The 23,228-nt window shown below is 43.4% G+C and overlaps 1 protein-coding gene across 1 annotated transcript in view; it reads left to right on the top strand.

The window, feature by feature from the left end:
* lsamp (limbic system associated membrane protein) overlaps positions 1–23,228 on the top strand; it is a gene marked incomplete at both ends in the record, with an annotated part of 108,000 nt that overhangs the window by 51,099 nt on the left and 33,673 nt on the right. The window contains one exon of the mRNA XM_080844326.1: positions 22,385–22,617. Within this exon, the coding sequence (XP_080700452.1) occupies positions 22,385–22,617 (233 nt within the window). The remainder of the gene's footprint in view (positions 1–22,384; positions 22,618–23,228) is intronic.

The following is a 23,228-nucleotide window of genomic DNA, read 5'->3' on the forward strand; positions in this document are numbered from 1 at the left end:
ACACTGTGTCTAGGCTGAGCCAGACAAAACCTGTGAAGCACACATGGAACCGTCTGACCATCATCACAGTAATGCCCAGCATTTAGAAATCCAGCTTTAGGGGATTAGCCCACCAGATGTATACACAGCGTTAGTGTTGTATACCTTAGTGTGTGTGTGTGTATGTGTGCCATATGCATTGCTGAGTTTAATCGTGTAATTGCAGTGTGTAAATACGTCGCTGGGGAGCCCCACCCAGCCCTCGGAGCAGCTGTGCCCCCGCAGAAATCAATTTTCCAGCCATTAGCCCCCGAGTCATCTGATTTGCGTTGTTGATCGCATGTACCTGATGCAACCCGAAATTAATTAAGCCTGCCCCATGCAGGGAGAGCTTGTTGTTGGGTCTCCTGTCCATGTGGCATCTAATGACCAGCGGGGTTTTAGGGAATAGTCTACTGCATGTATTAGTTTTACATTCATCTAGGATACAGACATGGTTCATAAGGCATCAGTGAGGAAATATTGTTATTATTATGATAATAATAATAATAATAGCAGGTTAACTAACACAAATGCACTTCATAAACTCATCTTTTGAATGTGAACTGGATACGTGTTGCTGCTGAGATTTTTGAAGAGACCTTCTGTTGCAAGTAGCCTAATGCTCTCAAGTGAGCGTAAAAATTTGAAAAATATGACCTTGGTTGTTTTAGTCCAGCCCATACAGATTAAATAGTAATGTGGGTTTAAAACCCCAAGCAAATCACTGAATTACAGATGAAACCTTGGTTTCAGTGGTAACTCATTAAAACTCTAATCAAAGTGGAAGGAGTCAAAGGGAATGCACAAGAAGCCTTCAGACCGTTGAGTGGAAACGTGATGTGTGTTGCTTGGCCCATGGCTCAGGAAATCAGGTCTTTTGTGTTTTGCTGCACATGTCTTTAAATAAATCAGTTCTCACATTGCCGGAAAGTCTCTGTAAACATACTAATAATCTCATTAGATTTCTCATCCACTACCCTTAATGTCACATAAAGTCAACAGCATAATTCTCATCGCATTGTTTACTATCATTACTGTCACACTCTCTGGCTGCACTGTCTTAAGAATTATGTGGACGTTGAAAAATATCTCTACTATTATCTTTAACCAATTTTGCACGGAAATTATTTTATGTTGTTATTCATCTCAATTTTAAAAAAAAATCCTAGGATAGCTCTAATTCGTAGATTAGCTTGACTAATTGTTCTTAATGTCACTAGATTCTCTCACCTCACGAAGCCGAAATCGAATTAATGAGTCCCAGTGATTTTAAAAGGATTTATTGTCAGACTCAACAGGTTTTGCTTGGCATTTTCTCAAACCTGAGTTGGCTGCAGTATCGCCTCTTTGAAGCTAATTTCACAATCCCCTCGATGGCTCAAGGCAGTTTATTGGCATCTAATTATTTTCTAGCGTTGTATCACTGTTGATGCATATTTATCACGGTGGCCTGATTTTAGTGTAATGTACAGATTCAGTGTTATACAAACCTGCTGAAATGATACTTGATGTTTACATATCATATACTATACGTCTTTGTTTGAAACTGTGAAGGTTTATTATAATGGATGTGATTTAAAGCATGCTCCAGCTTTTAGAATTTACAAGAAATCTTGAAGGTTTTATTTTTGCTCTACTTTCTTCTCGCATGTTTGTGTCTCTTTGCCTCTCTCTCTCATAAACCACTGGTTCAGACATATACACAATATGTGTGTACTTATCCACAAGTATATTCATGACCTGTGTGTATTTTGGAATTACACAAATTAATTTACTCCCCCAAATACCGACGGTCACTTGACATTTGTGTCAATCATACAACTCGAGGCTTCAACATCCACTCAAGATCACCCACTGAAGTCCATAACAATTACTTCATGGTGAAACAGTCATGTGGAAGTGCTTGGCCTGCATTGAAAAGAAAAACCAAAAGGCGTCTTTTCGTCCTTCCATTGTGTGAATGATGTGTATCTATGTATTGCTGTGTGTGTGTGTGTGTGTGTGTGTGTGTTTGTGTATGGATGGGGGTGCAGTTCCCTGACAAAGTCTGGAATAGCAGAAGGCGGGCATAATTGAAACACTTGTCTGTTTGGGAAGGGAGGCGTGGACCCATCCAGGTTCGTCAGCATGGCATATGTTTATGCGTTTTTGATGCAGATTTTCTGATCTTTGCTGATGTGTCTGGAATTCAGGGCCTCACTAATGAATGCCATGGCACAATGCTGCGTTTCACGTCCGGGACCACAGAGGGCTTCCGTCTCCTTCTTTCTCTCTCTCTCTCTCTCTCTCTCTCTCTCTCTCTCTCTCTCTCTCTCTCTCTCTCTCTCTCTCTCTGTCTCTCTCTTTCACTCTCTCCCCCCACACACACGTGTCTGGAGCGCGTGGGAGGCGACTACAAAGTGCACACAGCATCTGGCTGCTGTTTTTTTCTGAGGCGGCGTGCCGGCATGCACGCACAATCCTCAGGAGCGAGAGTGCATGCAGAATGCCAGGCACACAGAACACACACACACACTCACACACACACACACACACACTCACACACACATACACACACAAAAACACATTGGGGAACTGCTATATTTAAAACATTGTGAAGCTCCTTTCAGGAGGCATATGGTTGATGCTGGAGCCGTGAATGTAGATGGGTGACTTCCCCTCACGGACATGTCCTGGCCCCCACCTGGCATTCAGGGAAGATGTGATGGAAGTAGACTAGGTCTAAGGAGTCAGTTTAGTCTCACATAAGGTTTATCTTCATTTGTGTGTTTCATTGGCAAAATGAAGTGATAATGATGAACTTTGTAGAAGATGAAACAATTAATGTGCATTGATTAGTGTACAAGAAAGAGAATATTCCTGTCTTTGTTTCCAAAGATGTTAAGCTGTTTAATGTTATTCAGTCAAAAAAACATAATTGACTGCAGGGTTGTCCTACTAGTCATTGGTAAATTCATTCAATTGGATTACAATTGGTAGGCAATGTTCTATGGCAGGATTGACTCTTCTAAATGCATGGTAAATTCACACAACACATTGTGGAAATGAGCGTGAGTCATTCGGATCTGGCGTCTGCGTTTGCCTGATATCTGTCAGCCTCACGGTGGGAAAGAAAATCCCTCTGTGACATTCTGGTTTTTACATTAAGACGTCCCCGTAAACCAGCCAAGTGTAACAACGCATTTGGTCACCCTTCAGAGCAGCACAGTCGACTCCATTACAAGAAATTACCTGAGGCTAGATCTAGCTGTCTTGGTAATCAACTGCAGGACTTCACAGCACATGTGAATGGACTTGTGAGAGCAGGTATATGCCCAAAGTTCAGTCTTATTTGGCTCCTTGCTTCAGGCGCAGAAAACTGCATACATATGAGTGAACAATAACAGAATAACAAAGGAATTTGTTATTCAGAGAGTGTGTGTGTTTTTTTTTCTCCTGTCCTCTTTGCCTCTTACTGTGAGACAGATGTGATAAGTAATGACTGAGAGATACTGCTGGGAAAGTTTCTGTCGTCTCTTGGGATCTTCAAAACTAATAACCCATTGGCATGCCTTTCTTTCTCTTTTCTGTTCTGTCTGTCTCTCTGGCTCTCCTCTCATAAATAGGCTTGCTGAAATGATAATGTAATGAGTTCTGTGATGCATTACGTCATCCATAAATGCTGCTTTCCACTCTCTGTTTCTGTGGGATTACCGGCTCCAATAGATGAAAAGAAGTCTAAATGTCAGCTCATCTTTTACCCTTCTTTTCTCTTTCCCTCCCTCCCTCTCTCTCTCTTTTCCCACCTGTCCTCAAGCCCCCCCATCCCCTACCCTCCTCACGCCGTCCTCACCGTCACTCCCATCATCCCCACCACCACCACCATCACCCCCAGAATGAAATAAAGCCCACGTGTCCCTGCCTGGCTGCCCTGAGTCCTGTCTCCTCTGCCAGGCCTGGTTATGAGAGGTTGTTATCTGCACCGCAGCATTGCATGTTCACTGAGGTGGCGCAGCAGGGCGGCAAATGGAGGTGGTAGCACTGGTCTTGGGGAAGACGGAAAAGGTGTGAAATTGAACAGATGTTCATGTCCTCCAGCTGCCAGCCCTCCCAGCAAATAATAATGTTTTCAGCCGCTTCTGGATTTCATGGGCGAGCAGCGCTGGAGGAGAGGTGAGTGGAGAGGAGAGCAGAGGAGAGAGAGAGAGGAGTGGAGAGGAGAGGGAGATAGAGGGGAGGAGTGGAGAGAGAGAGGAGTGGAGAGTGAGGGTAGTCCAGGGCCTCACTAGAAACTGTGCAGCTGGGGTATACACGCAGCCCAGTCAACCACCCTCTCTTTCTGTCAGTCACTGCGCGCACACACACACACACACACACACACACACACACACACACACACACACACACACACACACACACACACAAACATACACACACACATGCATAGCACTCTTCCACATCCTTAAGACTTTCACCCCAACACATAGTCCCATATGTATTCAGACATGCCTGCCCACACACACACTTTCAATCACACACAGCCATGCACACATTCCCACATCCATACACGCACATTCTTCTGTTCATACACACCCGCCTACCCAGACACGGACGCACACACACACACACTTACACATGCACACACAGACATTGAGGCCGAGGTACACTTGGGACACAGCTTTGCGCAGTATGGATACGGACGTGAACATTGGTCCCCAGTAAACTCAGTTTTGTGTTGTTGCTGACAAACGGATACGCACAAGCTGAGTGCGTGTGCACTTCTGCACGCTCAGTTTCGCACATGCGCAGTCAATACGGACGTTTCCGGAGAGACTGTATTCCAACCACAGACGTATAACAAACTCTTCACTCATTCACACATCTAAAATACACGCATACACACCTTGCCACAAAATACACACTTTCCCATCCACACACACTAAGTGAGGCACCTTTTTACAGCTCAGCCCTAATTGGAGCCTCTCTCTGATGCTCTGCAGCATATGGGCCACAGCGTAGGGATTTGAGCTTCAGCTGAGCCCAGCCTTCATTATGTCCAGGGGCAATTCACACGCTCATCCCGCAGCTCACACACGCAGCTCATAGCTCTTTTTATACACCGTCCTGTCAGGAGCCCCGTGCCATAACGGCGCCCGGATTGGCGCAGGCTTGCCAGTACAAAACCACAAGCAGGTGGGGCCGTGACTCTGAAGGCAGTTACTAGATGATTGTTGTTCTCCTTTCCTACCGATTAAAGGACACACCAAGGTACTTTAATTCACGGTGGTATTTAATGCACTTGGTGTTGTGACACCCTGCTGACATGCTTCTCATAACAGGGTTATGTTTGAACTTTCTATAAGATCTACATGGCGTTTAACTACTCAGTGGGAGTTTGTAGAAATTGCCATTTATTTAAATATTAATCTGGTTTCTGCACCTTCCGCCTTAGTACATCTTGTGATCTACAGTGGTACTGATGGGATAGTCACGGAAAGCTTACATGTTATGTGGCTCTGATGTTTTTGTCATGCTATTAACAGTAATTTGGTTCTTTGTGTGTTGGCATGGCATGATTTAAATCCATTTTATGGCAGGCTTGCGTTGCCCCCGACATAAATTCTTTTGTCTGATTAAGTCGTCTAAAGGACAGGTACAGTAATGACATACTAAACATGCACTTCAACACAGCTGAGCATCTCTTGACCCCATAAACACACTTCTATGCAGCGGAAAAAAGACTGCAACTACGGCATTTATTACAAGCAATTTCTACACCATAGGCAATAGCCTTAACACTGCCAAGTGTCATCAGAAAATGCCATAGTGGTATGGCACGGTCGCTAACATCAGAATCTGGTGCCAAACCTGCTGGCATGTGCCAAGGCTTTGTGTCACCATCCACTCCGATACCAGTTATCATTATGACATGTTGTGCTTCTAACATCTCTTTACGGCTGCCAAAAAGCCTGGCACAGTTGAACCAGTGTTACAGTGGCAGCTCTTGCTACTGGTGACAGGTGGGACAGCCTGGAGCCGGGGCACCCACACATTATGGTTTATAACCTCTTCTTTGTGGTGGTGGTGGGGGGTGGGGGGGGGGGGGGGGAGGAGTGCCAAGGGTGTCAAGTGGGACTGAACCACCACTGCATTGATCACTGCTTTAAAAGGAATCGCACACGTCGATGTTACGCCACCACAGTGTTAACATGGCCGGGGCGATTAAAAGTGCTGGATGAAAGAGGACACAGTGGAGCTAGACAGTCACATAGAGTCACACTGTGCTTCCTCTCAAGTTTTCCTTCAGCTTGTCCCTGGAGAGAGAGGAAAAATCCTCTGTGCTGTTGAAGCCCGGGGCAGAAATTACGTGCAGGGAGGCTTTGTCACCTGGTCATGTATTTTCTCTCTTGATGTGGGATTAAAATTTGAAGAGGGATGACGTGGCGGGGGGATGTGTGTGTGTGTATGTGTGGCAGGGGTGGGGGGGGAGGGGGGTTGGTGAAGTGATAAAGGTACCTTAATCTTTGAAAACATGATGCAGGGCTTCAAAGGAACAGTAAAAACCCCATCATCCCACAAGCAGCAGTACAAGAAAGCCCAGTGGAGCCCTCTCATATATGATTATCACAAGACATGTATCCAAGCAAATTGCTATGCTAATTCCTTGAGTCATTCACCCACCCCACCCCACCATCCTCTGGCCCCTGGGGGACACAAGGGATATTGGATATAAAACTGTGCTCTCTCTCCCCTCCCTGTCATTCCAGTGTAGACTGATAACACATCACAGCCATCAGTCATTTACCACACCCTGTGTCCTAGAGTCTCTCTCTCTCTCTCTCTCTGAGGCATTTAAGAGTGTGCCACACATTAAGTTGTTTTTATTTATTTATTTATACCCCTCGCCATCACTTCATCACAAGCTCAAAGAGAAATGACACACTGAGGGTGTTACAAAATGACAGGCATCTCTCAACCCACCCTCCTCCTCCTCCTCCTCCTCCTCCTCCTCTCTCCAGCCCACTACCCAGACAGCAAGAAAACCCATTTAAATGCATTAAGAGTATGCAGGGTGGATTGTTGACGACATCGATTTGTCTCTTTCCTGAAGCACATTTTTGTCACAAATCATACGCACGGGTATGCGTAAACACACACACTCGGAGGGGGGAAAAAAACGTGTCTCGAACAAACAGGATTTAGCACGTTAAGATAGTCCTTTGCTCCGCTAATGCGTTTAATCGTCGGGTGAGGAAAAACGGGAACACTGCTCTCATCCTCGCGGAAGCTGGGCTTGCAAAATGATGGCATGCTCAGAGATAGTCTGGCCCGGAGGAGTGCATTCCCAAAAAGAGCTCATGGATTATTCATGCTGTTGTCTTGAGTGGGTGAAAACCTTCCGCCTTAATGTTAACTTCCCCTTAAGTACGATCTAATGGCATACAGGCTGGGTGGGGGGTTGGTGGTGGGAAGGTGATGGGCTTTGGAAAAGGCTCTAGGAGAGGTGAGGTGATGCTTTATTACTCAGATTGGAGTCAGCCCGGAAGGCACATTAACCTGAACTAACCTGACGTCACCATGCAAAACAGTGCATTAAGTGTGTGTGTGTGAGTGTGAGGCAGAAGCTGCTGAAGTCGATATTTTCCCTTGGTTAGAGTCTGGACTTGGATTTGTCAAGTAAATTATCCATAAGTACAGGCTTCCTCAGGATAAAATGACATTTGTTCTACTTAAGGATTGCGTAACTTCTACTTACCCAGGCAGTGTGCTTTATGTGCAGCTTCCACAATTGAAGGGGGGGAAAAAACAAGAAATACGATCAGCCTCTTAGGGTCCATCCATCTTTTCTGAGCTGCCCATTTTTCACCATATGAATTTTTTCATGACACAGAGCACTGCATCATACCATCAACCCCCAAGCCCTGTGATGCATCACATTAGTTTCAGCGCATTTACTGCATCTACTGGCTGGCAGGATAAGATCTCTTTAAGTCAAGAAGAAGAGGGAGCGTTCATGTTGGAGTCCGCAGGGTAGGGCAGATTAGGTTTCTTTACATTATTGGAGTTAGAGTAGAAAATAAAAATATATTTCAGTTGCATGCAGTTCTGTACAGTACTGACACTTGCACACAGTCGGAGGGAGACTTTTCCAACAGTTTTAGTGCCATAATTCAGACAGGGCAGTTTGCTGTTGCTTCCAGCTGTGCCTTTGATGTCACATTCCCTGATGATGACCAACTAAAAAAGGCCCCTTTCTCTTTGCCTGTCCTCTGTCCACATCCTCCGACTCAGTGCAGTAATGAAAAAAGCAGAAGGGCTTTGGATGTCATTTTTCACCCTTACGTTATAATCAAAGTTTGCCCCCCCCCCCAGGCCCTATTTTTTACCTTGCCGGTGTTACTGTGGGTGACCCTGCCATTTGTCTGCCCTGCGATTGACTTGGGACCGATGGCTGAATATCCAATCCATAAAATGACAGCCAGTGGCTGGCTGGGACTGTGGAATGGCTCTGCCAACAGCTCACTTCTCAGTGGTCAAGCAGTCACTGTAGTGTGAAGGTGATGTGACGACACTTTGTCCAACAGCGACTGACCCAGGAGGTGGATGTGACTGAAGCGCCCTTCTTGGAGGGTATTTGGACAGATTCCACAGATGGAGGGAAACTGGTTGGAATTTGCTTAACTAGGTCTCGGTGGTTTGTAATGCCAGCATATGTCAAGTGCACTCTCCAGGATGATGCAAAGAGGAAATGTAGATACCAGCAGTTCACAGAGGCTATTTTGGACAAGTTAGCATTAATCCACTGGCATATGCCACAACCGTTTTTGGTTTGAAACTTGCTTACAGAAAAATTGAATGTGAAATATCTATAATGGAATAACAAGGACTTTTTTGCTGGAGAGGTCTTACTTGGTCAGTTCCTTGGTAATTTCTTCCTCCATAGAATCCAGCTTAATGGCATAGAGACCAAACAAACAATCTAGACACCTCACTGCTGGGTAACAATGGCCACGCTGTGTTCATTCATTCAATGTGGGAGCTCCTTCGAAAACATGAAACAACCCTAATTAACTTATATGAATAGCAACAGTATTGTTGTTTTACCCTGAGTGGCTTTCTACTTTGATTTACAGATTTGTTTCAATTTAGACTAAAGGCAGCTCATATAAATTCTCAGTAAAGGCACCACATTTAGGATCACTGATAAAGAGATGTGAGAGCCCACGTCTGGTTCTGAGACCTTAGTCCCTTACAGAAAAATGGCCCAAATGAAAAGAGGCTTCTGAAGAAAAGGTTTCCCAGCTTCTTAGAGATATATATACATGTAATGACAAGCCAAACAGGAATTGTTGAGTGAGCTCTGATATGGACTCTAATATGTATAAAGTAAAGTCAGGAAGCCAATGAACACATTCACAGTGAACCCAGACAGACTGCTTGAAGTAGCTGAAATAAATAATATGACATCTGTGACTTGGAACATTCTAGTAGTTTGCATTGAGTTCTGGTTTGGAGTTATGGGCAGTGATGCAACAGGTGATGGGTCATGCTTATGTAAGAGGAGTGAGTGCACTGTGTTGTGATGAATATGACAAATGGTTAGGTGTGTGTGTGTGGGGGGGGGGGGGGCATCCAAATATCTATAAATAATCAATACATATACACAAACAAACCTGTATTTCAGAGATGATTAGATTTATATCAAAATAATATATATATATTATGCTTATTTATCAGGGTTCATTCCATAAATATCAGACTTTGTTATCAGAGAATATAATCCCTTTTTGGCTTGCCATATATAGTCTTATATATAATAAGAAATCACTTTTAATATCAAGGTGTCTCAGCTTCAGCAGAGTTATTGCTACTACTACAGTGGTTTTTATAGATCAGATGGTGTGTGCACAGTGTTTTTGTAACACTGATTTCCTGTGTCAGCTCCATTCATGATTTACCAGGCTGATTTAAATCAGCCTTTGAATGGGAGCACGTGTATGAATTTTTGATCACTGCACTGTCTGTGAACCATCATTCCTTATATTGTCTCCCAGCAGCAGCCAAAGAATACAGTGCTTACCCTAAATTAATTATAGATGCTGTACCGAAAAGATGGAAGCCAGCTAATCAAATGACAAATGGTCGTGTTTTTGACAGGTGAAATATGCTATGTAATAGTGGTGAAAGGTTCACCACTGGAAGTCTGTGTTTTCAATTGAGTTCAGTTATTAGGAGGTTAAACACACACTGGTTAAAAATAAATCTATTTCTTTTTTATCTTCACAAGAGCATAGTCTGGTATGGTTTTGTGCCAGACAAAAGGAGTGAATTGTAGTATCGGCAAAGGAAAGTACCCCTTGTCAAGCATTTTCACAAATGCTGTTGGACCTCAACAGGGCAGCTGACAGACTTTCATTTTTAATGCTGTTATATAATAGAGACATGTCCTAAATCCCCTGCCCTCTAGCTTTTGTGTATTTTAGGAGGATTTTCATGCTTTTTAGAGCATGACTACAAGCTGCAAGCTTCCTATTGCTCTGTCACTTGCTCTGGGCATTTGACATGTCATGACAGCCAAGTGACAGAACTGTATTCTCAAAGTCAGCTTAGTCAATCAACAACTCAGAAGAAGTTGGCCGGGGAAAAAATGTTGATGTTACCCTTTGAATCTAAAGTTTTTGATCATGATCGAAAGGGTGCACAAACAAACACTTACAGATAGCCTATATAACAAACTAACATACAACTAGTAGAGGACATATTCTTGTATTTGTTCAAGGAAATAAAAAAATACGTCAGACCTTAGATGTTAGATACTGTATGTGGTATTAAATCATCATCAGGGAACATTACTGTATCACATACGTACAGAGTATTTTATCATCAGGGAACATCACTGTTTTAAATATATAGTAATATCAGTGAGCATTACAATATATTTTTGCACATTCATGTGCAAATCATTGTTGCCTGTGTGTTAATATGTCCAATATGTGAGGCTACCTTGAACACAAGCAACCCTATAGTGGACGTAGTGCTCACAGTGAAATAAGGACCCTGGAAATGCCTGGCTAGATGTGTTTCCCTCATCGCTTCAAAACTCATACTCACGACTTGGTTAAAAAGCTGGACTCTGCCTGAGAATGCTCCAGCTTCCATCATTTCCAGAGTGTCACTTGCTTGAAGTATGGGGGAGGCAGAGCAGGGGGGGGGGGTTCTACATTGTGTATTCCTGCCCGTTATGAGCGACGCCTGCAAGCGTCTCCCATTGTCAATCATTGAAGCAGCAGCAGGAGCATTTTAAAGTAGGCTGAGTCCACCCCATAGTCATCAATAAACCTTCAGAAACTTGAGAGAGTTGTTCTGCTGGACTCTTTCGGATGCGGCATGCAGCAAGGGCTCCTCCACTGAGGGCTGGTGTCAATGGAAAGTGAAAAGCTCCAACTGCTAAATAAAAATGAATAAAGAGAATGTACCTAATGGTAGAGTTGCTATTCATAGTCATCCAGTTACCATACCGTAACTGTGCTCACAATTGGATGGTGCATATTCAGTAGTCCTTATTGGATGTGTAAGGAGCACTGTATAGGTGTGTTGCTCTGAAGGAAAGGAGAGGTATCAAGGGCACGTCAAGGCTGAGATTAAAGCAAAGGCTTAGGCAAAAAAACGTTAATTATGCTTTAAAGGGAAAGCTCAGAACTCTGTTCCTGGATAATTGATGTTCTTGGGAAAGTAGCCTTGCTTAAGTCCCTCCAGCTTATTTTGCTGCCTCTTTCTTCTCATTGTCTCTGTATTTTTCTGTCTCCCTCTGTTTCTCTCCCTGTCTTTCCCAACCTCCCACCCTTATATTCCCCTTGATGTCTGTTTTTCAACCTGGAAAATGCCTTCAATGATGGCTCTATCAAATCACCGGATCCTTCCTTTCTGCTGGATGGTTCATTAGCTGCGAGCCTGAATGGTGGAGTGGGCCGGCCAGCTGCTACTGCTGCTGTTGCCGTGGCTGCCTCCACCTGTCCGCGGGTAATCAGCACGCGATGCTCCCCCTCAGCCCACGGTGGCCTATGCGACAGCCTCCCCAGATAAATAATGCAGCCAGAGAGCCAGGCTGACAGCAGCTACCGGAGCTTCTCAAGCCACCAGCCATCAAACAGAGGCAGCGGCATGAAGAGCAGCTGCTTCTGCGTCTCTCACCTTTTGGGGACTTGTTCTAGGATAATTGCACTTACTTCTCGCTTTCTCAGCCTCCCCTCGGTAAAGCACAGCGCCCCAGCAGTGACTTTCTACCAACTAAAGAAACAGTTGAAAGGAGAGTGGAGTTGAGGCTCGCCCCAAGGGCATTCTCCTTCCCATTAGACTCTCAGTCATGATTTTCTAGCAGTTGTAGAACCACATTGTGCTCATCACAGGTCAACTGAAACCCTTCGGTCCCTGCTTCAAACCCACCAAGCTGGGGTTATCAGTAGGGGATTCAACCAGAGGTCAAAGAAATCAAAGTCATTTTTTGTGGAAGTACCGTATACAGGTGTTGTTCTTGATTGGTGTGTTTGGTGTGTAGCACTGGCAGTATGAAACAAGTTTTCCAATTTGCTGTTTATGTGGGTGTGTATGTGTGTGTTTGTTTCACAGAGCGTACAGTTTTGCATTTGTGTATTGATTGAATAATCTAAACAGCCCCGACAGATGAGGTGAAAGCACGTCACCCAATCCATTTTATTTTAGTCATGGATTGAAGATCTTGTTAATAACTTTACCAGAGGAATCCAGAATGGAGTTATACCAAAGCTGCCCACAGCTCTGATAGCAATGCAAATCATAAGCAACAGCCAAAGATTAGCTTATCATCACAGTTTATTTTTGTAAATACTCTAGATCAATTTGGAGACAGAGATCTAGTCTTACATTACTAACTTCAACTGATGCAGAACATTGATGTTTTTTTATATATTTAGTAGAAAAGAAAGGAAATCATTTGGTGCAAATTTCACTGTTTGTGTTTGGGGATGCTTTTTTAAAATATAGCTGTATTTTACACTGACTTATAGCTGTATTTTACACTGACCTATAGCTGTATTTTACACTGACCTATATATGTATTTTACACTGACCTATAGATGTATTTTACACTGAGTTGACTCCTGTCTTGTTAGCCTTTTAACCTAAACCTAGGTGGAGTTACATTCTAACCTTCACGTCTGTGAAATCTTACATAACAGTCATTCAGATCTGTCAAGCTTTTGTGCTATTTTCCTCAGCTATTACGCTCTGAGTGAGAGAACGAAAAAAAGTTAGAGGTCGATGTCTCTTGGCAGTTTTTAAAATAATAATATTTTACCCTGTGAAGTCCTTGTACCTCCAACTCCAGTTGCCTCCAGTTGACACATAAAGCATGGAACTGTCACCATGATTAACTGTGTTCTCTGCAGTGTGTTACCCTGACAAAGTGCTTTGGCATCATGAACCTGCCTGCGAGTGCACTGATCCTCAGCTCACCTTCAGAGTCATGTCCATCATACCCAGAAGCAGTCTCTGCTATTTGTTTGTTCTCCAAATTCTCCTTAAAACACACGTGCAGTATCTCACCAGTAATACACCCTCCCCTTTTAGCGGGATGGATCTTAGCTCTGTTCCTGCAAACCCCTTATCTTCCTTCTATCCCCGTTCCTTGGATACCTGATTAAAGGCACAGGAATTAAACTGCACTTAGCTAAATGTGTTTAGGTAATCAAGAGTGGCATTGATGATTTCAGTCAGCTATGCAGACAAGAACCACATGGAGGACATGCGGTGCAATGGGGGAGTAGGTTTGTGAACCCCTGCTTTCAGTAATTGCCATCATCAAAATATGTTGCAGCCTCTGGAATTATTCTGTGTTACAACCCAATATGTGAATTCAACATTCAGAGTATCATTCAGTCCAATCTCCCCTCAGTCTCCTAACTGGTGTGATTAAATAGGCAGTGTGTGTGTTTCAGATTTGCTCTGAGGTACATTCATCTCTTTGTTTTGTTCTTTGATTAGCCTAGCAGGACCACCACTCTGTGTTAGTTCATCAAGAGTGTGTAGGAGGTGGGTTTGTTACACAGCAAGAAACACAAAGTACTTCCGACTTGATCATAATAATAATAACAATAATAATATATTTTTATACTATTTATATTCGTCTTTGCTTTCTTAAACTTCATGCAGAACAGCTGCCTTTATGCTCTATAGAATCAACAATAAGACGGGGAAAAACAAGCATCAAGCATACTGATACTTTCAAGCGATTTCGTCATCTACGGTATCTAATCTAAGAACAAATTTCCATTTTAGTAAACCTAAAGCTCAGAGGGCCTCCCTGGGAGTAATGTTGTAATAATAGTAATGCCTGGGTTTTCTATACGTGTACGGCACAGCCTTTTGTATGATTGATACATGCGATGAAAGTGTGTCTGCCTGGTGTGATTATGGCCACCAGCTTACTCTACAATGAGAGCTTTATCATTCCCTATTTCCACAACATGAACAAAAAGGCCCTGCATGATCGTACACCCAGAAGAAAACAGACATTATCTCCATCTCCTGCAATATTGTTTAGGGGGAAGCTCCTCCGCTCAGTGAAAATAGTCATTCTCTTCCCTCTCAATCCTGGGCCTGATGCTGTTAGATGGATTAAGCCTGTGATGTTTGGTCTACGTTGGGCCTTGCTGTGAAGCTGAAGGAGAGAGGAAAAAAACTAAACAACAACAACAGACAAAGAAAACCAGAGAATATCCTCTTGTGTCTTCACCTTACAAGTGCCTTCAGGCCTAAGTAGTTTTAGCTTGTGGATGAGGTTCTTATGAAAGACGACAGCAGCATGTGGCCAGTGCAAAAGCGATTACCCGCTTGGCTGTCACTTAAAAGTGATATGCTACATGTTCCGCAGTCAATTGGGAGCTACCCTGCGACAGCAAGGAAATTGGCCAAGCCGAGGCCGGCTGATTTTTTTTCTCTCTTTTTTTTCAAGCTTGTTGCTTGAAGATAAGCCAACGCCATGAGGCCATCTCAAGCCAAGCTTTCTGCCAAAATAAAGACATTTTGCCGCCTGTGTGCATCTGCGCAAGCAATGCAGAGGAAAACTGTGGCAAAATGCTTTGAGTTCCGCTCAGGCACTTGCTGTGGCCAATTGTTATTAGACTCACATAGTGATGTTCGTAAACGAATAAAGCACTTACTGCCCACACGATGGCCCCTTTTTCTCTATGTTTTTTTTGGGGGGCGGGGGGGCATGGCCTTGTAAGACAATCACATTGGAAATGATAAGTCTGAATCAGTGGCCACGCTATCATTGGTACATGTTAACACAGACTAATTTGAAGACAAAGCTCCACAGAGGTGATTGTGATAGTCTTCACACTGTCAAGCATTGCTAATGAGATATCAGGCCACAGGAGCTGGCACCATTTTGTAAAATCACGATCTAAACCCTTGCTTCTCACTCTGATGAAGCATTTGGCAACAGTTTTTCCACTTCCACGGCATAAGGCAAAGGATTGATGGCTATTTGCCTTATAGGTCTTGATAGCACCGGTTTCAGCTACTACTACTGTTAACTAGCTTGCCATTGGTAACTTTGCATAGAAATAGAGAGGAAGAGGGTAGGGGGTTGCGGAGGGTTGATCCTCTGTTGCATACGAAAGACTATTAAACTTAAACAAAACCCTAGACGACTAGAAAAGGATTGGAAAAGTGAAACATTCTTCAGAGAGTGCAATAATGTATTTTTAATGGACAATGGAAGAATTCATATATGTAAACATATGCATATCTGAAATTGATATCGTTTGTTACCTGTTATCTTTTATGAAATCTTAAAAAAGGCACCTAGAAAACTCTTTAATGTGACCTGGTTGTCGCAACCATGATGTTATTTTTGAGAACGCACAGCCTGCTGTGTAGCCATAAGTGGAGGAAGGAATGCAAGGTCCTTAGAGCTGGCAACAGCAGTTTGACAAATTTTTATATGGAGGTAGAGGACACACAACCAAATGTTCCAATGTTGTTCTGACTTCATGGAGTGAAAAAAAGTTTTCTCCTACTAAGTTCTTAGAAAAAAAAGATCTCACTCATCCTCCCTCTCCATCTGGCATTAACAAAGGTTTACAGAAAATAATGAAAGAGAAAAAAAAGCATTAAATTAAGTGGAAGGAAAGCAGGCTTTCCTCTTTGCCTCATATCAGGATCAGTGCAAAGCTTTCCGACAGACGCTGTTTTATCTTAAGGACCAGTTGGCTGGATGGTGGAGGGCAGACCCCTACACACACACACACACACACACACACACACACATACACACAAACAGTTCTACCAAAAAGAATCCAATTAATAGCTCAGTCCACGGTTTTACCATGGTGATATCTCAGCAGCCTCAATGCATTATGGGATCATTATCCGGCACCTTCATTATACACGGTTAGTGTCAGATATGTAAATACACAGCTCAAAAAAGTGTCAGAAACTCTTAAGTCTTTTTAATTGCTGATCATGACTGGCAAGGATAAAGATTCATTTATGCCGTGCCTCAGCGATCTATCTTTCCTTCTCTCCTCAAACCCACTCTCCAGCTCCCCTGATATTCTTGACTGTTTTAATGACATTGTAGGAATAGAAAGTTAAAAAATGTATATAGTATATACTTTGTTTTTGTTGAGACTGACGAGTATTCGCCTCTTGGCAGTTCTGCTTATGCCGCTGTGACTTAATGAACAGACTGCAATTAAAACTAAGACTCCAGTTAATGAATGATTTAAAAAATAATGACCTTGCTAATGATCAGAATTAACTTGCAGTCTTGTAGTTGAAGCCAAGTGATGCAACAGAGAACCCATATCTGAAATAAATGGGTTGGTATTATACATTATACCTTGAGATCTACTTTGTCACCAACTCTTGTGTATTTAGTGACTAAGTCAGTGAGTGAGAGCCTGTTCTGTATAGAGACAAAAGTGGTCCTCAACTGGGGTTCTTCTTGGAAACTGGTTCTGTCGGATAAATATTCTCTGTAAATTTAACAAGGTCTGAGTTGTTTCAGAACTAATATATCCCTCTGAAACCATGCTGGGAAAACTTGGAAGAATCTGTCAATGATAGTCTCTTGCATCATATTATGCTTTACTTGACTGTGTAGTAGACGGTTTAGAGATTGTGTCATTGTGATATTATCACCACCATACATGATTATCACCATAGATCCAGTCACCAGTGCTTCGGGGAACAGGGGCTGTTCAATAATATTCCTCACCCATAGAGGGTAGTCTGCAAGGCTAATTTAATAGTTGATAGTCAAGGACCACAAAGCCCAATTGGAGGCTTTCCTGCTGGATTGCCATTACATGTGAGGGTGGATGAGATAGACTAACATTCTTATCACTGTATTTTAGACTGTTTCGAAGGTAGGTGCTTATCATCTAAAGTTCATACACTTAATCCTATTTTATCTTAAAAGTAGCAAAACCACCAGAATTATGCATTTCAAAAGTATTTATTTAAAAAACAGAAACTTTTCAAAGAGTAAGAAGATCAAGAAAGGTATGAAAACGATTTTTTTTCAAACATGAATCATGGCTCGTAGAGTGTCTCTAAATTACCAATTATAATAAAACAACAATCATGATGAAGCCCCTCATTAGTGGGGATGACTTAAAAAACAAAACAGAGGAAACTGAAACTTTAGTGACAAAATTGCCATGTCATAGTGCAACCTCCATATGCATAATGTTAAGTCTCGTATTTTCCAGAATTCCATGTGTTCTCCCCTGTTCTGTGTGAATGTCTAATTATGTGTATACATGTTCAGTTTGGAATGTTGTTGTGCCTCCCTCTTTGAGTCTATCATTAGTGTGCATTACCGTTATCATTTTAGTCTATATGTCATGTTGTAATGCCTGTGTGTCAGTCTTTAATGTTAATTGTGCATCGTCAGGGTCTTTGCTTTTGTCAGAACGAAAAGGCTTGAGTTCAAATAAACTATGACTGGTGTCTTCACAAAGCCTGCCCGGTGATGCAATGTATTACATCCATGTTGTTCTTAATTTTAGTAAGCTGGTTACCTAGCTATCTCATTTGGTAATCGTAGGCAATATATTTAAGCATTGGTCAGGGCCTAGTTTCCCGAACGCTAAAAAGGACTTGAAATCGGTCGTAAGAGGGATATTGCAGAGCGGTTTCCCGACGCCGCACTTACGGCTATGATGAGTCTACGATGTCGCCAAAATTCACGTAGGCCGTTAAGATACGTCGTTATCGGGAAACGAGGCCCAGGCTTTTAAAAAATATTCCGGTATTGTCAAAATGAATGCAGTGGCACAACTATAAGATCTGTTTAGCCACGCCCATTTAATTACCTTGGAAATTCCTATTAATGCCTCATTTAATTAATCTAATTAATTTCCTTACCCTTAATGTTACCTGTAGACATAGAACCAATACATACTGCCGACATACAAACTATCCTGCCTATCCTCTCACCACCTCTTCCTTGCTATGGGCTCTCTATGGTTTTTTAATGTGGTGAAAAGTTTGTGTCTTTTCTTTCTACTTGTTTGTGGTCCAATGAACCACACATGACTTTCTGTCATTGCTAGTCGTCAAAACAAACCATTTTGTGCAGTCAGTGAATGGGCTCCTACGGTGAGCGGACGTTGTTGTCGCACTCGAAGACTCTCTAGCACCTTTCAGAAGTATCTATGGTGCAGCACTCGTTGCCAACTCAGTTGTGAAGAATGCAGCAGTGGAAGCCACCATTGTTAGCACAATTAGTTATTACTCTTTCATCACAACACACCAGTGTCACAGAGTGTTTGACTTTTGTCATCTTAGCCACGTATGTAGAAAAAACGATTAGTGGGGTGTGAAGTGTGAAGGACCGTTGACAGAATGAGCTTGTGAATCTGTTTTTCTGCTCCACGGGATGGGGGGGGGTCTATTATCAAACTCCTGTTCTACTCCTTGTCATTAGCCTGGTGCTGTAGGAGATGAGCTGACGGCTAAACGATCTCCTCATAAACACTCATTAAAGCTACACCCTGTCAAAGATACATGTAAGTGTGGAGGTGGTAACAGATGATTTTGGAAAAGTATATTCTCCCAGACACATTTCAGTACAGCTGTGACAAAGCTCTCTTTTTCCCCCCTTTATTTCTCATAGGTTCTGAAAACAGAGAAAATAAACACTTTGCCCAATCAAATTAAAGCAGTCTGTCATCCACAGTGTCCAATTCTGTTCTCAGGTCTAGCCAAGACAAGTCAGCAAACATTCAAAGGCCACGAATAAAAACACACACAAAAATAAATGGCTCAAAGGTAACATGTCTCTCCCCCAGCCTCCTCCACCCTCCACCTTTGTCAAACGGTCAGTACGTGTGGTGTGTCTCAATTCAGGATCATGCAATGAAATGTAAATACACGATTCACTTAACTTTACTTAAGGAAAGCCATTAGGGGAAAGAGAGAGTGGTAGAGAAACAGGGAAGTACCAGTGATGCCTTTTTGCGCCTGTGTTGAGATTGAGTGAGCTGGAAAGATATGTGGGGATGCTTTTAGATGGCAACCTCTCAGCTGCACTCAGATGTGCTGAAGTTATTGCAAGGTCACTGAGGTGTAGCCACACAAACACAGAGGGGCTTATGGGTAGCCAGTGTAAAGGGCGGGGTTCGGGGGGCATCTGTCGTTCTAGCCACGTTGGAAAGGAGCAGGGGTGTTTGACAGAGGAGGACTTTCAAGAAGACAAAAACAACACACTTTTTCTCTCCCCCTCAGCCCCATATAGGTATTGTCATTTTCATTATGCATTTGACGTTCAGTACGGTTATTGGTCCGCTGGGAGAAGTTTTTATTCCTGCTTGCTGGGTTTACTCATCAAACACAAGCACAACTAAGGTTATGTTGTTTTATCAGCATCAGCAGGGGGTTGTGTTGTTCCTCCCTTCTCTCTTCAGCGGAGGGCTCCTGCCCCCTGAAACGGACAAATTTAGCACAGAGTGACTCACGCGCCCGTTTGTTCAGATTTAGCTGTGAAGATGTGTGTGACGCTGAAGGCAATTTCTGTAATGAGTAAAGAGGCAGATAGACAACAGCCAGTGTTATACCATTAACCTTAACAATGTTAGGGACAGCGATCAGACTTTTTTCCAGTAAAGAGCCGTAACGAAGTGCGTGGAAGATCTTTGTCACGTTGGCCGTGTTTTCCAGCAGGAGACGCTGTAACAATGACACTGTTATTACTATCCTATTATTGTCTGTTTCCCATTTCCCATTGCACCTTAACAGTGCTGTGAGCAAACATTGAAGTGCCTTAGAGAGGATATGCGTATATATATGTGTGTGTGTGTGTGTGTGTGTGTGTGTGTGTGTGTGTGTGTGTGTGTGTGTGTGTGTGTGTGTGTGTGTGTGTGTGCATTGTGCTCTGAATTGCAGCTCGTCAGCTGAAAAAAATTGCAAAGCAACTGTGTGGGAAACAGTAATCACCTGAACAGTATAGCCGAGCTGGAATGTACTTGACACATGATGACAAGTCAAGCGTCCTAAAGCACAGCTCATATAGTCTGCATGAGTGAGAACGGGTTCTGAAGTGTGATGAAAGAGGTTTCTGAAGTGAGTCAGAGATGTGATGGGTGGAGGGGGGGATTGTAATTTCACTACACAAGCCTATTTCTGATGTCCATTGAAAATCCATTACTCATTTAGAATTTGCAAATGCTGAGTATTCAACCATCAGACAAGGAAGAGGACGCGTTTGTTTGACTGTAATAGCACCTCTGAATCACATCTAAACCGTTCCAGCACTGAGGTACGGTGGTTAGCATTGTTGCCTTCCAAGCAGTTGACCTGGGCTTGACTCTCTCTCTCTCTATCTCTCTCTCTCTCATTTTCAATATGTCAGAAGCTTTGACAGTCCTCTCAAAATACTTGTGTTACTGCTTCATATGACAGTGATTTATAAGAGACACACTTGATAGACTTATGTCCTAAAAGCTTGTCACTGCATATTAAATTAGGCAGGTAGGTCATTGTATCCTCACCCCTTTTTGGATTCCATTGATTTCATCAAAACATTGCACCTTGTTAAAACGATATACTTGTATGCACAGCATTCCCTTTGAGCTAGTCTCACATGGCATTTCAAACCGCTTTGCATGTTTACTAATAACTGAATATTCATTCGCTTCAAAATCACCTCCAGCAGTTAATTGATGTGAGTAGCCATGAGCTTCATTAGTTTAAGCCCAAACTAATATTTTTAATAAACAGGTTGTCTTCAGTTCAAGTTTTCAACAAGTTCTTGTATTTCATCACACGAACAAACTTCTTCTACCTAGTCTCTTTTTACTGGGAATTCTGGGGCTTACCTGAAATAACCCAAGTCTTGAAACGGAGAATGAAAGAGGAAAAATAGATCTGGGGCATGTAGACACCAAAAGAGGAAAGTTGCCATTCAGTCTTTGAACTAGGCTGGGCGCGCACGGTGAACTTTAATTTCCGAGTCTGTTTTGTCAGACAGAAAGCGAAAGAAACGGGGCGAGGGAGTAGGTGTGTGTTTGTGCAGGTGTGTGTGTGTGTTTGTGTGTGTGTGTGTGTGTGTGTGTGTGTGTGTGTGTGTGTGTGTGTGTGTGTGTGTGTGTGTGTGAGTGTGTGATCCTGCAGGGTTTGACTGGTGGGTAGGGCAGAGGCCCCCACATTAGTCTAACGCCAGATATCTCTTCCTAACACTGATTGGGTTCCTCTCTGGCAGCTGGGACCTCTATTCACCCCCCCTCCCACCTCCATGCCCTGTGCTGGAGGCTGTCATGTCCGCCGTCTGGCAGACCCATGTCTCCGTCTCATTAGTGCTTCACACCATCGCGTCGCACTCCAGCCAAACACTGCTTTCCTCAACACCCCCTCCACACACACACACAGCCACACACACACACACACACACACACACTCTCTCTGATCGGTGCAAAAGCCCTCCAGTCCTCATTCAGGGTCCATCAAATCGCTCACTCTCATCATGTCCCAACAGATAGAGAGAGAGAGATAGAGTGAGAGAGATAGGCAGGAAATGTCTAAGCCATGGTGTGGACGTATGTCAGGTCTTCGTTGTCAGGTATGTCAGGTCTTCGTTAGTTTTGCACTCCAGGGGCATGCCTGTCGCCCATGCAGCGCGCCCAAGGGCGAGGAGATTGAGATTTGACACTGCTAAAGGGGTAGTACTTGCCGCAGTGCCTGGGAATGGAGACCAGAACAACCGATTGGCACAGATTTGGGTTTTCTTGATATACCAAGTACAGTGAATCCTGCAGTCGTATATGTAGGCTTACCCCCGCAGATCCAAAAGCATTTTACCTCACACTAATCCGTCACCCTTTGTGTGTCTATGCAGGTGTTACGTGGATGACAAGGTGTCCAAAGTGGCCTGGCTCAATCGGTCCAACATCATCTTCGCTGGCCAGGACAAGTGGTCCCTGGACCCACGCGTGGAGCTGGTCACCAAGGGTCAGCTGGAGTACAGCCTACGCATCCAGAAGGTGGACGTGTACGACGAGGGCCAGTACACATGCTCCATCCAGACCGCGGAGCGCGCCCGCACCTCCCAGGTGTTCCTCATCGTCCAAGGTGAGAGTCCAGAGAGGCCTGTAAGGTTAGGGAGAAGATGTTACAAGAAAGTTTGTGTGTGTGTTTGAGAGAGAAGGAACCTTTTAGAGAAGCCTTAGGCCTCATTGTTTCATGTCAGAGTGTGTGTGTGTGTGTGTCAGAGAGAGAGATAGTGTGTGTGTGACAGACACTCAAAGAAGCTTAAGACCACACGGTGTCATGTCAAACTGTGTGTATGCCTGCCTCTCAGAAAACCTTAAGGTGCCATTGTGTGTGTGTGTGTGTGTGTGTGTGTGTGTGTGTGTGTGTGTGTGTGTGTGTGTGTGTGTGTGTGTGTGTGTGTGTGTGTGTGTGTGTGTGTGTGAGAGTGTTTTTGGGTGAGTGTGTGTATGTGTGTGTGTGTGTGTGTTTTGTTACATTATTGGCTCACTTAATGCTCCATGTCTAGTTTTGGATGTTTGACGGTGACATACCAAAGGGATTAGGCCCAGAGAACAGACAGGCATTTTGTTACTTGCCCAGGTTCTTTGCTGCAGAGTACATTTATTTCACAGCTAAAGCAGCCATTATAATAGCCTTCAGGTTTATAGTGTCATATTATTCCTATTACTATCATTTTGTCTGGTGTTCTT

The sequence above is a fragment of the Sprattus sprattus genome (assembly GCF_963457725.1).
Source record: "Sprattus sprattus genome assembly, chromosome: 9".
Classification (NCBI taxonomy): Eukaryota; Metazoa; Chordata; class Actinopteri; order Clupeiformes; family Clupeidae; genus Sprattus; species Sprattus sprattus.